Source organism: Mus musculus, chromosome 5 (genome assembly GCF_000001635.26).
Source record: "Mus musculus strain C57BL/6J chromosome 5, GRCm38.p6 C57BL/6J".
Taxonomy (NCBI): Eukaryota; Metazoa; Chordata; class Mammalia; order Rodentia; family Muridae; genus Mus; species Mus musculus.
This window is the reverse complement of record NC_000071.6, coordinates 114,429,968-114,444,198: the sequence shown is the minus strand read 5'-3', so window position 1 is coordinate 114,444,198 and position 14,231 is coordinate 114,429,968. Positions and strand designations below refer to the sequence as shown.

Below are 14,231 nucleotides of genomic sequence, written 5' to 3'. Positions count from 1 at the left end.
AACTTCAAGCAAGCCGAAATTGCCTCGCCTCTTTCTACAAGTAATCCAATGGGAATCAAGAGCTGGGGAGTGCCCCGCCCTGGTGCGAGTGCCCCAGGCCAATAGGAAACAGCGATTGAGAGGTGGCGCGGCCGGCTGCGGGGCGGAGTCATCCCCGGGCCTGGACGGGTGCCTAGCCGGGTCAGTCTTGGATGCGTTACCGTGCGCATGGCTGTGTGGCTCTTTGGGGGTCGCCTCGGCCTGCGCGGGCGTCTCAGCGCCTGCAGACTGCTGTGTCCCCGTTTCCAGAGCCGTGGCCCTCAGGGCGGGGAAGACGGGGACAGGTGAGTTTCAGGCCTGGAGAGTAACTCAACACGGAGGAGGAACGGTTGTTTCCGTGGGTACATCACACCGATGACGTGCTCTATGTGGCCTGACGTCACTGGGCTCGTCATGGCGTCAGAGGCCAGGATTTCCTCCCCAAGTTCTAACGGAGTCTAGCTGTGGTCAGTCAGGGCAGGGGCATGCTCTTGTGGGTTTTGTCCGGCCTCCCCAAGCAGTTTGTTTGGATTAGGATTAAGACACCAGGAAGACATGGTAACACTTAGAAACTTGCATAGGGACTTGCAGACTACCATGACCTCATGATCAGCGTTCCCTGTCCAGTCCTCTGACTTTGAAATAATTTTGTGAATTCACATTTTAATTTTAAGTTATGCACTGCTAGTTGAAAATGGCAGAGTCGGGGTTCATTCGCAGTCCTCAAAAAAAAAAAAATTAAGTTAAAATAGCATTTTTGAAATTCCATTTTGACAGTGTATTTTTTTTTTTCCTTGACACTGAAAAATCTTAGAAAAGTGCAAGTGGCCTAGTTTTCTTTCCCCCAGAAGTGCTAACTTCTGTGTTGGGGTTAGAAGAGACAAGAGTTTGGGGAGGGTAATGGACCAGGTCAGGCTTACAGTAGAAGGGTTTTGGGCATGAATCCCAGCCCAGTCTCTTCCTGGAGATCTAGGAAGTTGAATCTTTGTGGGCTCCAGTTTCCTCAACGGAGAAGCGTATGGCTAACTTTGGGAGTGTGGGAGAAGCTGAAGGGCAGTTCCAGGAGCTAGCGGCTTTAGCCCACTGTGGAGCTAGGGCTACATGGAGTGACCAGTTAGTCCTTCCTGCCAGTATTTGCCAAGAATCTTTATTGAGCAGTATGCTACAGCAGCTGCTGTACAGGTAGAGACAGGGACAGGAAGCTGTCAGGAAGGGGCAGCGGGGAAATGGCTGACGGGAGATTGCCATCCCAGAGGCAGAGAAGTGCTGCCCCTGAGGTTGCAGACTGAAAGCTGGGCGTCACTCCCCGAGGCGCAGCCGTTCCCACTTACCACGCCTTTGTGTCTGTTTCTCATCAGGCTGCAGCCGTCCTCGACGGCAGCCAAGATCCCCAAGATTTACACCAAGACGGGAGACAAAGGTAGGCCACGCTGTAGCCATGTGACGGGTCTGAATATACATCATAAGTGTGAAGCCACAAGAAAGGTGCACTGTTCAAGTGTTCAAAACAAGTTGTAGCGCTGCTACAATGGCTCAGACTGCTCTTCTAGAGGTCCTGAGTTCAATTTCCAGCAATCACGTGGTGGCTCACAACCATCTGTAATGGACTCTGATGCCCTCTTCTGGTGTGTCTGAAGAGAGCACCAGTGTACTCATATACATAAAATAAATAAATCTAAAAGCAAAAAGCGGGGCTGGTGAGATGGCTCAGTGGTTAAGAGCGCTGACTGCTCTTCTGAAGGTCAGAACCACATGGTGGCTCACAACCATCCGTAATGAAATCTGACGCCCTCTTCTGGGGTGTCTGAGGACAGCTACAGTGTACTCACATATAATAAATAAATAAATAAATAAATAAATAAATCTTAAAAAAAAAAAAAAAAGCCAAGTTGTAAGGAAGCCAAGTATAGTGCACACCTGCAATCCCAGTACTTAGGAGCTGAGGTTGGAGAGTCACAAGTTCAAGACCAGCTAGGTTGATGTACCAAACTCCAAGGCAGCCTGCTCTACATAGTAAAACCCTGTCTTTTTTTTTTTTTTTTTTTAATTTTCGAGAGAGGGTTTCTCTGTATAGCTCTGGCTGTCCTGGAACTCACTTTGTAGACCAGGCTGGCCTCGAACTCAGAAATCCACCTGCCTCTGCCTCCCGAGTGCCGGGATTAAAGGCGTGCGCCACCACGCCCGGCTTAAAACTCTGTCTTGAATGATGGGAATGACACGTGTGGGGTTGGAAGTGTAGCTCAGTGGTAGAGTGCCCAGCTAGTATTCTGAAGGCCCTGTGTTCAACACCAAGACCAAAAAAAAAAAAAAAAAAAAAGATAAAAAGAGTGTGGGACAGTGTAAGGCCTCCGAGTCATGAGAGACACAGTTCAGGGTGAGCCTGCTCTGCTCACCCACAGTGGGCGGCTCACACCTTTCTATAACTTCACATCTACAGGGATCCATTGCCTCTGACCTCTGAGAACACTTGCACATACATACATACATACATACATACATACATATACACACACACACACATATCTATATATACACATATACACATACACATATATATACACATACATATACACACATATACATAACATGCATACACATATACAACATACATACAGACATATATACACATATACATACATATACATACACAGCATGCATATATACATATACAACACTTGCACATACATACCTACATATACAACATCCATATCCATATATATATATACATATACACACACACATATATACACATACATATACACACATATACATAACATGCATACACATACACAACATACATACAGACATATACACACATATACGTACACAGCATGCATATATACATATATAACATGCATACACATACACAACATGCATACATACATGCATACACACATATATACACAGCATGCATATACACACATACATACTTGCAAACATGCATAGACATACACATGCATACATATATATATAACATGCACACACACATATATAACATGCATACACATATACATACATATATACTATGCACACATAAATATGTATATACATATATATGTGCATGCATGTATGTCAGGGTATCTCTGCATAACCCTGCATGTCCTTGAACCTCACTCTGTAGACCAGGCTAGCCTCGAACTCAGATATCCGCCTGCCTCTGCCTCCTGAGTGCTGGGATTAAAGGCGTGCTTCCACTGCCCAGCCCAAATTTAAAAAAACATAAAAAGAACTTTTAGTTGATTTGGATTAAAACGTGTATGATGGTAAGCATGGTGGAACAGGTATGTAATCCTGGTACTCTGGAGGCAGAGGCAGGAGGATCACTGTAAGTTTAAGCCTGGGCTATAGTGAAAGCTTATCTCTAAAGAAAAGAAAAAAAATGTGTGTGTATTGTGTGTGTGTGTGTGTGTGTGTGTGTGTGTGTGTGTGTGTGTGTTTGTATTTGTATGCCTGGTCTACATAGCAAGTTCTAGGCAAGCCAGGGCTACATAATGAGACCTTTATCTCTAAAGAAAAGAAAAAAATAATGAATGTGTATTCAGATATGTCTTTGGGATTTCTTAAATTGCAACTTATTTAGAGTGTGTTTGTGTGTGTGTGTGTGTGTGTGTGTGTGTGTGTGTGTGTGTGTGTGATATGTGCCTATATCCCAATGCATTTGAGGTCAGGGAAAAGCTTGGGGAAGTTGGTTTTCTTCCACCATCCGCTTCCCAGGGATTAACTTGGGTCATCATCAGGCTTGGCAGCAAGTGTCTTTACCAGCTGAGCCATCTTGCTAATCCTGAAAGATTTTATCTTTGTCTGGTAGCTAGGAGAGAGATCTGATATGTGGGAGAGAGAAATACAGAAAAGTTCACACACTGTTCTTCTATTTTCCAATAATAATAAAAATGTATTGCTTCAATATTTATTAAATGTAATGTAATGGAGAAATAAACTACTATGGTACCATTTCTGAAGTTTTAGGACCATACAGATCATTAATAGTGATTGTGTTTGAGTTATATCCTTTCATACTAAAGTGTATACACACATACACACACCCCACACTCATAGGATGTACTTCCTGTCACCGAGCTGTATGTGAACAAAACGTCAGAATGATAGATGTTTTTTCTGCCACGTCTATGTTGTTACCAGAACGGTGGGAAAACATGTGTATAGAAGTGACAGGTGTCAGATGGTGGTGTCAGTGCTACACCGGACAGGTTCGGGGACAGCCTCAGGTCACTCACAGACGGGGCAGTGGGCTCACTATGGCCCGGCAGTATCTGCTAGATGGGGTGAGGCTTCTGCTGGCCCGCACAGGGACGGAGGCAAAGAAACTGACCTTTGTTCTGGGTCTGATGTGGTCGGGAAGCAGGGCTCCTTCTGTAACGTATTGACCTTTCTTAGAAAGTAGAAGAGAGGGGCGTGGGGTGGGATGGGGGTGTCCTGGAACTGTGATAGAGACGCATACATCTTTGTCATCAGCCAGGAGAGCCAAAGCCTGGTCACTTTTGTTCAGACACGGTTACTTCAGTTTGTTGAGGTTGCTCTGTCAACAGCCACAATGTGGATATCGGATGTCCCTCTGTGAAGTCATTTTTACTTACCAGTGCTGCAGCGGGCTCAGTGGCTGGACGGCATGAAGCCACGCTGATGGCCCTAGGCAGAAGCTGTGACCTAGGCTGACAGGAGACAGGACGAGCAGAGGGGTGACACCACAGGTGGTTCCACTAGTCTAAGCCAGGAAGAAGAGGGATAGCCTTGGTGGTAGTGACCAAAAGGACATTCAGGCTTATGGTGTGTGGACATTTTGACGGGTATGAGCGTTTGCCTACATGTATGTACATGTGCCACACGAATGCCTGCTGCCTGTGGAGGACAGAAGAAAGCATCAGATCCCAGGTCAGCAAGTCACTCTGTGGTTGCTGGGACCTGAACCTGGATCCTCTGCAAGAGCAGCCAGTGCCCTTAACCACAGAGCCATCCCTCCAGCTCCTGCCCCACCTGTTGTGGAATAAATTTAATCTCAGTCAGGGGCTTCTTCCCCTCCTTTGATTATTCAGTTCCCAGATAAAAGATACACGTAGACCTTTAATTTATAATAAGCTTTTATCGCCACTAAAGCTGGGCAGATACCTACCCTCTATGTTAGAATCTCCTTTCCTATCGATAACCCCGAATTACTACTTACAGTGTTCCATCTGGGCTGCCCTGAGCTCCAGCTGGCCGCCCTCATGGCCATAATTTTAGGATTCTTACCCCATGGCATCTTCTCTCCGCACCTTCCTCTTCCTCCCCCTCGTGGTTTTCCTCAGACTCTAAGCCCAGGAACCCCCAAGCCCTTCCTCTCTCAGTTCTGCCCAGGAATGATCTGTAGGTATCTTTATTCACCAATCAGGGGTAACTTGGAGGGCAGTGTCACGTAGCATCACTTGGGTCTACATGCGGACTCTCTGGGACAACCAGGTTTTAGGGACCAGTATTGAGTGTTACAATACAAGCAATATCAGACCAACCCACTACACCCACCCCCAAGAAAACCCCCAAATCTTAATGTGCTAAAAATATCTTCCCCCAGGGTTTTCCAGCACCTTCACAGGAGAAAGGAGACCTAAAGATGATCAAGTATTTGAAGCCGTGGGGACCACGGATGAGCTAAGCTCAGCTATTGGGTAAGCGGCGGGCCTGGATGTGGTTAGTACTGGGCATCAGAGACCCATCCTTGTGACATTCTCTGCCCTGCAGGAGGGCCCTGGAGGTTATCCTCAATGGATCTGTGTGAGCTGCTGTTACGAGAAGTCAGCTCAGCTCGTGGTCTGTCCCTCTGTCACCTGTGCCTAGGAAGTTTGTTTCCTCTTCTGTCCTACCTTATGAAGAAACTCCTCTTTTTTTTTTTTTGGTTTTTCGCTGTATAGCCCTGGCTGTCCTGGAACTCACTCTGTAGACCATGCTGGCCTCGAACTCAGAAATCTGCCTGTCTCTGCCTCCCGAGTGCTGGGATTAAAGGCGTGCGCCACCTTGAAAGCCTCCCCCCCCCCCCCACCCCATGAGCGGGTTAACTTGGGCATCTGACGCACTGCACAGGTCTCTCTCTCCTGCTGGACAGATCCCAGGTCTCCTGCTCCCTGCTGTTGCAACAGGACTAGCCTATCCATGTAATAAGAACAGCTGACTCGGGGTGGGTGCTTTAGAAAGCAAATGCCCCCGTCCACGTGTTCTCTTTGTCAGCAAGACAAGGCTGCCTTGGTGGGTGTAGCTCATTAGCTTACAGCTCTCAGAGCATACTGTCAGGGACTAATTCTTCCTCGTCGTTTTAGGTTTGCCATGGAGTTGGTCACAGAAAAAGGCCACATGTTTGCCGAAGAGCTTCAGAAAGTAAGTAGCATCATTTTTGCCCACGACAGGGCCTTTGGTGCCTGTGACCTGAATTGTCAGCTGGCAGCTTCGCCTGGCCCATTACCTCTTTGCATCACAGTAGCTAATCACTCTTGAGGACCTGCTGTCTTCATCTCTGGGACACATAATCCTCCCTGAGGCTAGGGGTGTGGGTGAACGTTGACTCTGCTCTCCGGGGGTGCTCGGCAATACGGAAGGCTATCTGTGCTCGACACATCTAGTGGCAAGTCCTACATCGCATGGGACAGCCTCTTGGGTTGCAGAGGACAACCCAGGGCTCAGGCTGAAGAGCTGTGTGCTCAGGAGCCCTGCTGCCTTCGAGTCTCAGCAAGGTGGACCTCTACCTGTTAGCGCTGCCATTGAGTTCTGAGGGGCATCTGCTAGCAGAGTCACTCTAGGATGCAGTGGGAGGCCGAGGTCACCCAAGCTTCACTGTAGTCTGGTTGGGGCCTACGTGGGTCCCAGGAATGGACAGGTGTCCTCCCTGAGTCCTCCTGTCCCGCTGACCACCGTCCCATGGGCTATCCTTCACCATTTAGGCGGCACTGGTATGTTTGGTCCAGTGAATTAAACTCCAGGAGGTTTCGTCGTGTTTAGAGTTAGGGCAGTTGGATTCATGGTCCAACGGCCCCGACACGGTCCACAAACGGTCTTTCTCCTCACCCTTGCTCCAGATCCAGTGCATGCTACAGGACGTCGGCTCCGCCCTGGCCACTCCACGTTCCTCAGCCAGGGAGGCTCACTTAAGTAATTCCCAGCCTGCACAGGGAGTTAGTGGGGCCTTGGGGTGAGGGTGGCCCTGAGAGTTGCCCACTGGGAGCCCTGGGCCCTAGAGCTCTCTGGTAGGGCAGACATCCTTGCTCTCTGCCTTGGGAGAGATGTTATCCTGGAGGCTGGTGGAAGCAGGGCTCCCACACAGAAGGAAGGGGTGTTTCCCAGTGGTCTGGTGGCATGCTTACAGTAGGGCCTCTCTGCCCTTGACTCCTTAGAGCACACGGCCTTCCAGGAAGGGCCTGTCCTGGAGCTGGAGCGGTGGATTGACAAGTACTCCAGCCAGCTCCCCCCGCTCAAGGCCTTCATTCTGCCTGTAGGTATTGGGGTGCTCAACTTGGTGTGGCGGGGTAGTTGCTTTGATGGAAACACGGGCTTGCCAGTAGACCCAACTGTAGCAACAGAGTCACCCCCTGCACCCCGGCCGCTCAGAGGTATTCCAGCATAGAGCAACAGTGGCCAACACCCACTCTCTCTTTCAGTCTGGAGGCAAGAGCAGCTCTGCCCTGCACTTCTGCCGCGCTGTATGCCGTCGTGCCGAGAGACGGTAAGGGCCCCAGAGGACAATGCAGAACCCTTGTCGTATCTGAGCCACCGCCTCTTCATTGTACGTGTCCTGAGTACTGTCCTGGAGGGCACTGTAATGAGTGACTCACACTGCTCAGAGGCCAAGCAGAGCTTTTTTCTGCTCTGAGAGCCATAGGCTCCCTAGGATGTGGGGCTGAGGAGAACACCATGAAAGGACCCTGCTAGAAACCAGCAGAAAGGACTACAGGGAGCCCAGCGGTTGGGGGACACCAGAGAAACTCTGTCCACATCTCAGGGGTTCCTCACAGCACCTCCAGTCTGCAGGGGTCAGGAGCAGGCCAGTGAGATTCTGGGGGTCCGCAGACTCAGATCGCAAGCCTTTTCCCTTCACAGAAGACTGCTGAACCTGGACATTTCCCAGCATTTCCTGGGTGACAAACAACAAAACAAATCAAACCAAAACCAAAATGCTTGGGCCTCCAGAGAAAATGGCCATTTGCATAAAGTCACCCGCATCAACCGGGCTTATACCATCAGAGCACGAGTCTGAGCTGGTGTCGCACCTTCAGTGCAGCTGACAGGCCCCGGCTGCATAGTGACATGCCAGAAAGCTCTCCAGGCAGGAGGACATCTAGGTGAAGAAGCCAAGTGGGAGGTGTGGGGCGAGCAGGACTAGAGACGCAAGCCTTCCTGGGCCGATGGCCAAACCCAACACACACCCCCAGGCTAGCTCAGGGGAGGATCAGCTGGGATCAGGAGGTGGGATGGGACAAATTGTATGTGCGCAGTCAGGTGCGGGACCTCGGGTAATTAGAATTACAACTTAGAACAAGTAGCTCCTTGGGGATTAAGGGCTAGACGAAAGCCCTTCTTCGAGCCCTGCCCACAAAGGAGCCCGGGCCAGGCTTTGGTGGCACAAAGGCCAGCAGACTGGGCAGCCTACCCTCACCTTGCCTGCTGTGCGTCCCCCTTCACTGGCCAGGCCACGTTGCGTGTCCCCAAGCTAAGGGGCTGGCTGAGGCAGTGGTGGGTACGCTGTGTCTGGTTTGTGCTTGCCAGGACTCGGTTGAATAGTGAAGTCAAGTGGTGGCAATACATGTCCCAGGCTCCTATGTGTGGAGCCTTGCTCTGTAACCTGACTGTGCGTTTTCTCTTCACAGTGTGGTGCCTCTTGTCCAGATGGGAGAGACGGATGCAAACGTGGCGAAGTTCTTAAACAGGTGCTTAAGTGGAGTGTGGCGGGTCTGTCTGACCACCAGGCCCCTCCCTTCATCATGTATATTGGACTGTGCTGTGTCCCCAGTGGCCCTGTCCCACTCTGAAGTCAGGCTCTGTTTAGGAAATAAGAGCCAGCGCAGGCACACCTAAACAAGGGTCAGGCGATCTTAAGGTCTGCTCATGGAGACTGCTCCCAGGGGCCTTGATGTTGGTAGAGCGAAGTCCGTCCAGCCAGCGTCTCTTCCTGAGGTGCTCAGACGGCCCATAGCCAGGTTGAGCTCAGTGCTCTGAGCAAGGTTACTACTCCAGGAGTGCATTGCCCTGCTCTCTGCTGCCCCACAGCCATGCTTCTGGTCTCTACTGCATCCTGGCTCAGATGGTGTTAGTGCAGACCAGGCTGCGCCCCAGGAGCTGCCTAGCAAGACAGGAAGTGACCTCACAACACCTAGCTGTGGGGTTATGTGTGTCCTGGGTTACCTCCCCATCCCAGAATATAGACTACCTTGGATCTTCATAGAATCCTTCCTTCTGGGTGGAATGTCACCCAGGTCAAGAGAGAAATGGCTCCTTTTAAACTCAGAAGAGGCAACCCTGAGGATACCCGCTGACTCTACAGTGTTGTGCGGGTCAGGGTGGGTCGTGCCCCCTCTGCAGGTTCCAGGGAGTCACCAAGAAAGCAGCACGTGGTTGCCCCAGGAACACATGGCTCAGAAGGACAATGCCAGGACAGAATCTTGACTGGGAGCCCAGTAATCAGCTCCGAGAGTTAGGGCACCAGGTGGAAGGGGGCTGGGCACAGGGTGCCGGGCAAGCAGGAGGGTGTGGAGAAGTGACAAAGGCTTGCTTTGAGCCTCCAGGAGGTCAGAGCCTCGAGAACACCTGGGACAGGTGTGGCGTTGTCTCCTAGGCTGTCCCTTTTCCTGCAGAAGGCCTCCCACCCCGAGCCCATCACTGCTGGGCCTGACAAAAAGCTAGTAGACTCTCTCATGAGAGTACTAAAGACCACTGATGCTCAAGTGGGACACCAGCAACATCTAGAGACAGTTTGGGTCGTCATAGTGGGTGCTGGGTACCACTGATACTTAGTATGTAGACACCAAAGACACCATTGACCATCCTCCATGCACAGGAGAGCCCCAGCCAAGAAGACTGAGCCAGAATGTTGATAGTTCCAAGGTCACGACCCACCTAAGGCCTCTTTATTTGAAATGTAGCAGAGTCTGGAGCCGGGTTGACCTGCAGGCTTCTGGGCTGATGCGGCTCTCCTGGATTGGTTGCCTTTTGGGCTACTTTACTAGGTTCTATTATCTATCACCCTTTCAACCCCTTCCAACCCTCAACACTGGGTAGGAGAGAAAGGCTAAAGGGAGAATTGGGTGTAGACCTCTTCAGGCTACTTCTTACTGATTAGGAATGTCAGGTTCCTTGAGGCAGGGCCAATCTCTGTCGTCAGGATATCTCCAACCAGCAAAACAGCAATTCAGCCGGAGAAGGAGCAGGGGATTTCCCATGTATACTCCCTCAAGAGTCCCCGGAGTTAAACTGTCTGCAGCTGGCAAAAATCTCACCCCTCCTGGAGCACGAGACAGTCACAGTCACAGTCAGCGGCTGTGGACAGTCTGCAGCAGCCCCATCTCCCACACGACCGATTACAACAAAAACGTAGTCACCCGACATAACTGGGCTTTTAAAGAAACCAGAATTCTCACTACACCCCTGAATTCCAGACGCAGCCTGTCTGTTGTGGAAGTATAGGATCAACTCAGGAACTGGTAGCCTAGAGTCCCTGCCCGTCCCACTCTGGGTGCACCACAGCCTGTGCCATTAGGAGTGTTCCATTCATACCTCCCTGAGGGCAGGCAGGGGCTGGCTAGCACCATTCAGTCCTCTCACATCCTTGTTGCTTCTCTCTGCTCTCCAGGCTCAGTGATTACCTCTTCACTGTAGCCAGATATGCAGCCATGAAGGAGGGCAGCCAAGAGAAAATATACAAGAAACATGATGTGTGAAGCATGAATTTGCACAGTGGGCGAGAGGTCAACTCCAGACAGTCGTGCTGAGAGTGGAAGTGGGGGTTGGCTACAGACTCAGCATCACCTTGTGCTCACCCCCCCGCCCTCCAGGGACTTTCGAGACTCCTGGCTTCTCCAGGTTGTGTCGAACATGTCAGCTGACTTCCAAATTCTGGGAAGGCAAGGTAAACTGGAGGCCACGGAGGGGATGGGCTCCTCGGAATTGAGAATGAACATGGGGAAGGTTTGAACTGTGCACTTGGGCTTTCTGTGTGTGTGTGTCTGTGTGTGTGTGTGTGTGTGAGTGTGTGTGTGAGAGAGAGAGAGAGTGTGTGAGAGAGAGAGCACACTGCCAACTCGGGCTGTTCAAGGACTTGGAATGTACCAGAGGCCTCTGGAAATGTACTAGTGATTTACCTGTGCCGACGGGACTTTAAATGTCACATTTATAAAGGGAAGGCAGGCAGGCTTGAGGAGTTTAGTCACCTCTGTGCCGCCCATCACTGCCACAGTGTCGGGGAAAGACAGCTGCAGGTCCACAGGGGTTCAGCTCGGAGTATCCTCTCCATCAAGGCAGGAGGCAGGTGGCCCTCCCTGTCCCGGGTGGTGGCAGAGATTTGGTCTTCAGCCTGACACTTGCTCTCTGATGTCCCTTGGCTGGTCTGTGCTTCCGTGAGCCACACCATGGCCTGTCTGTAACTCTACCGGCCACCACTGCTTCCTCTCCCTATGAAGTGACATCGCAGTGACACCTGTGTCCTTGGGAAGAGGGATATTTATGAGAGGCTGGAGGCCGCCCTGAGAACCTCATGGTATGCGGTGACTTAGGAAGGGCAGATCTGAGACACCCTAGACTCTGCTCAGCTATTGCCCTCTTCCCTGTGCACCTGCTTGGCACGCCTTCCGTGCTAGCTGCCCTGATGGTCAATCAGCGAGCCTTTGGTTTCAGCCGTGTATCTTCTGGGTCCTGTGAAGGGGAGAGGCCCAGCAGGGAGGAACATCCCTAGGAGGCTGTCCTGTCCAATGCCATTGCAGCCACCATAGTGAGACACGGATTGGGTACAGAGTTGGTGCCATGTGTGTGAGACCAGAGACAGGAGGCACAGTCTTAGGGAACTTAAACACCATGCTGTTGGTCCAGACCTGGCGGGGGAAGCCATGTTCCAAGAGCTCGAAGCGGCCCTGACACTCCGCCTACAGCTCCAGATCTTCCTAAAAAAGATAGTATGAACTCAAGAGAATAGGAAGCCACGCCCCTCGCCTGTGCCCAGGTCGGATGTTGAGTGGCACTCGAAAGGTCAATCCCCACCTTCAGGCTCCAGGCATTGCCTAGCTTCGTGTACACCACCCACGCTCCTCATACAGTCATACAGTGAGTCTCACTGCGAGCTAACAAGCTGCAAAAGCCGCCTTTACATTGTACCCATTCACCATTGATCTCTCTGTCTGTCTCTCGGTCTCTCACAATTCAACCCTTGAAACCATTGCGGGAAGGCTTTCTCTCCTTGGAACTTTTGTAGAAAGCGCTTTTATTGAGATACAGTCCAACCACCATAAAATGTGTCTTTTTAAAATGGACATTTCAGTGGGTTTTAGGGTATTGCCCAGTTTTTGCCACCCCATACCTCACACCCAGGAGGATGCCCCCTAGAACAGCATTCATCAGCATCACAGAGGTGAACAAACTTGGTCAGTGAAGCCATGCTACCAAAGGGCCCAAGCCAAGCACTTACACTGGACCTCACCTGAGCCTCACTGGGGGCGTGGAGTTCACATTACTACAGGAAGGGAAACGGAGGCTCAGCACTGACCTAGACTGTGGCCTCACACACACACACCGCCCACTGGCACTTGACAGTTGTTTTAATCACAACCTGGGCCGCGGCAGGCAGTGCCAGGCACTAACAGATTGCTGTCGCATCTCTCAGCTCAGTCTTCCTTAGCTGATACTTCACGACTCTTGTTAATGTGCGTTTCTCATGGAGTAATTTTCAGAGCCTGAACTTGTAGCACATCCCAATGATAAATGTCCCCCGTTCCAAGTCCCTTGTCAGCTGCAATGTCACCCTTACTTCCTCCCCAGCACCTCCCGACAGCCCATCCAGTTTTACGATCCCTCTGTCCCAGTGATCACGGCTGAACCTTTAAGAATCCGGACGCACTTCAAGTTTAATTGAATAGAATTCTTTGTATAATAAATTCCGCATGAATGCTACATAAATCAGTGCCTGGAAGGATTTGTGGCTCATCTCTCTCCTCAGATGGGGTTGGAGGATCCTGCTGGCAGTGCGGTGCCCAAGCTGGTCCTGTCTTGATCACCAAGAGGGATAAATTTGTCTTTGGGGGTTCTGGCAGGGGGCGTGGCACCCTCCTGAAGGGTGGCACTTTGTCCAGGCTGAGCAGAGGACAAGCAGATTGGGGTCTGGGCGCCTTGGGGAGGGGTCTCAATCACTTTATGGAATTGGAACCCCCAAAGCCATCAGTTGGTACCTTAGGAATCCTGGAGAAAGCGCACACACTCTTTGGGGTGGTGTGCGTGCTCTATCTTGGTTGCTAAGTTTGCATTCATCCCAGAAGTCCGTGTAACCCCAAGGTAAGATTCCCACGCAAGCTAGGCACCGTGGCACATGTCTTTTGTCTCAGCCACCTGGAGGGCTGAGGTAGCCGGAATCCCTGAACAACCTGGGGATTTAAGGTCAGCCTGGGCAACACAGCAAGGCCTTGTCTCAAAAGAGAGCAAAACAAAAAGAAAACCACCCTCTTCAAGAGCAGCCACTTAGGGGTTCACATAGCCCCAGCCTTGAAGGCAAGATGGAGTGCCCAAGTGTCCAGAGGCCACTGGGAGAGTCAGAGGGCTGCCCAACCTGGAAGAACAGTGAGTGATCTGTGAGCACAGCTTCCCTCTGGCTTCCCCGACCCAGGTCTGAGACCAGCCCTGTCACTCACTCCCCAGCGTCTGAGCCTGGACATGCTGATCATCTTTTCCCTCTTGTCCCCTCTCTGGTAAAATGATAAGTCTTCACGCTCGACAGTCATGGAAGAGCCTAACTCGGGGAATGTTGAGCCAGGCAGGGCCTGGCAAACTCAAGCTGCCGTTACTTGAATTCAGAACACCCCTTTCTCACACCTTAGCCAAGTCACCTCGAGCTTAACCACTTAACCATCGTGTAGCCCAGGCTGGCCGGGAACCTGTGTTCCTCCCGCCTGAGTGCTCTTTGACCCTCCACAGTGCTGGTATTAGCATGGTGCACCACTGTGCCTGGCACTCTGCCTTTGTAACAGAATAACAGCAACTGCCTG

The 14,231-nt window shown here is 51.0% G+C and overlaps 1 protein-coding gene across 3 annotated transcripts; it reads left to right on the top strand.

Annotated features, from left to right (window-relative positions):
- The first annotated feature begins 125 nt into the window (after nt 1-125).
- Nucleotides 126-13,165, top strand: Mmab (methylmalonic aciduria (cobalamin deficiency) cblB type homolog (human)). 3 transcript variants are annotated; one of them, NM_029956.4, is made up of 9 exons: nt 172-323; nt 1,377-1,438; nt 5,585-5,678; nt 6,324-6,381; nt 7,077-7,149; nt 7,392-7,489; nt 7,656-7,720; nt 8,862-8,921; nt 10,841-13,165. In NM_029956.4, the coding sequence occupies exons 1-9, from the start codon at nt 208-210 to the stop codon at nt 10,926-10,928; spliced, it is 714 nt and encodes a 237-aa protein (NP_084232.1). In that variant the 5' UTR covers nt 172-207; the 3' UTR covers nt 10,929-13,165. The 3 variants fall into 3 exon arrangements, with proteins under 3 accessions (XP_030110764.1, NP_084232.1, NP_001334327.1); XM_030254904.1 differs by lacking the exon at nt 7,077-7,149 and having other exon boundaries at nt 126-323; nt 10,841-13,152; NM_001347398.1 differs by lacking the exons at nt 7,077-7,149; nt 7,392-7,489.
- Nucleotides 13,166-14,231: the final 1,066 nt, after the last annotated feature.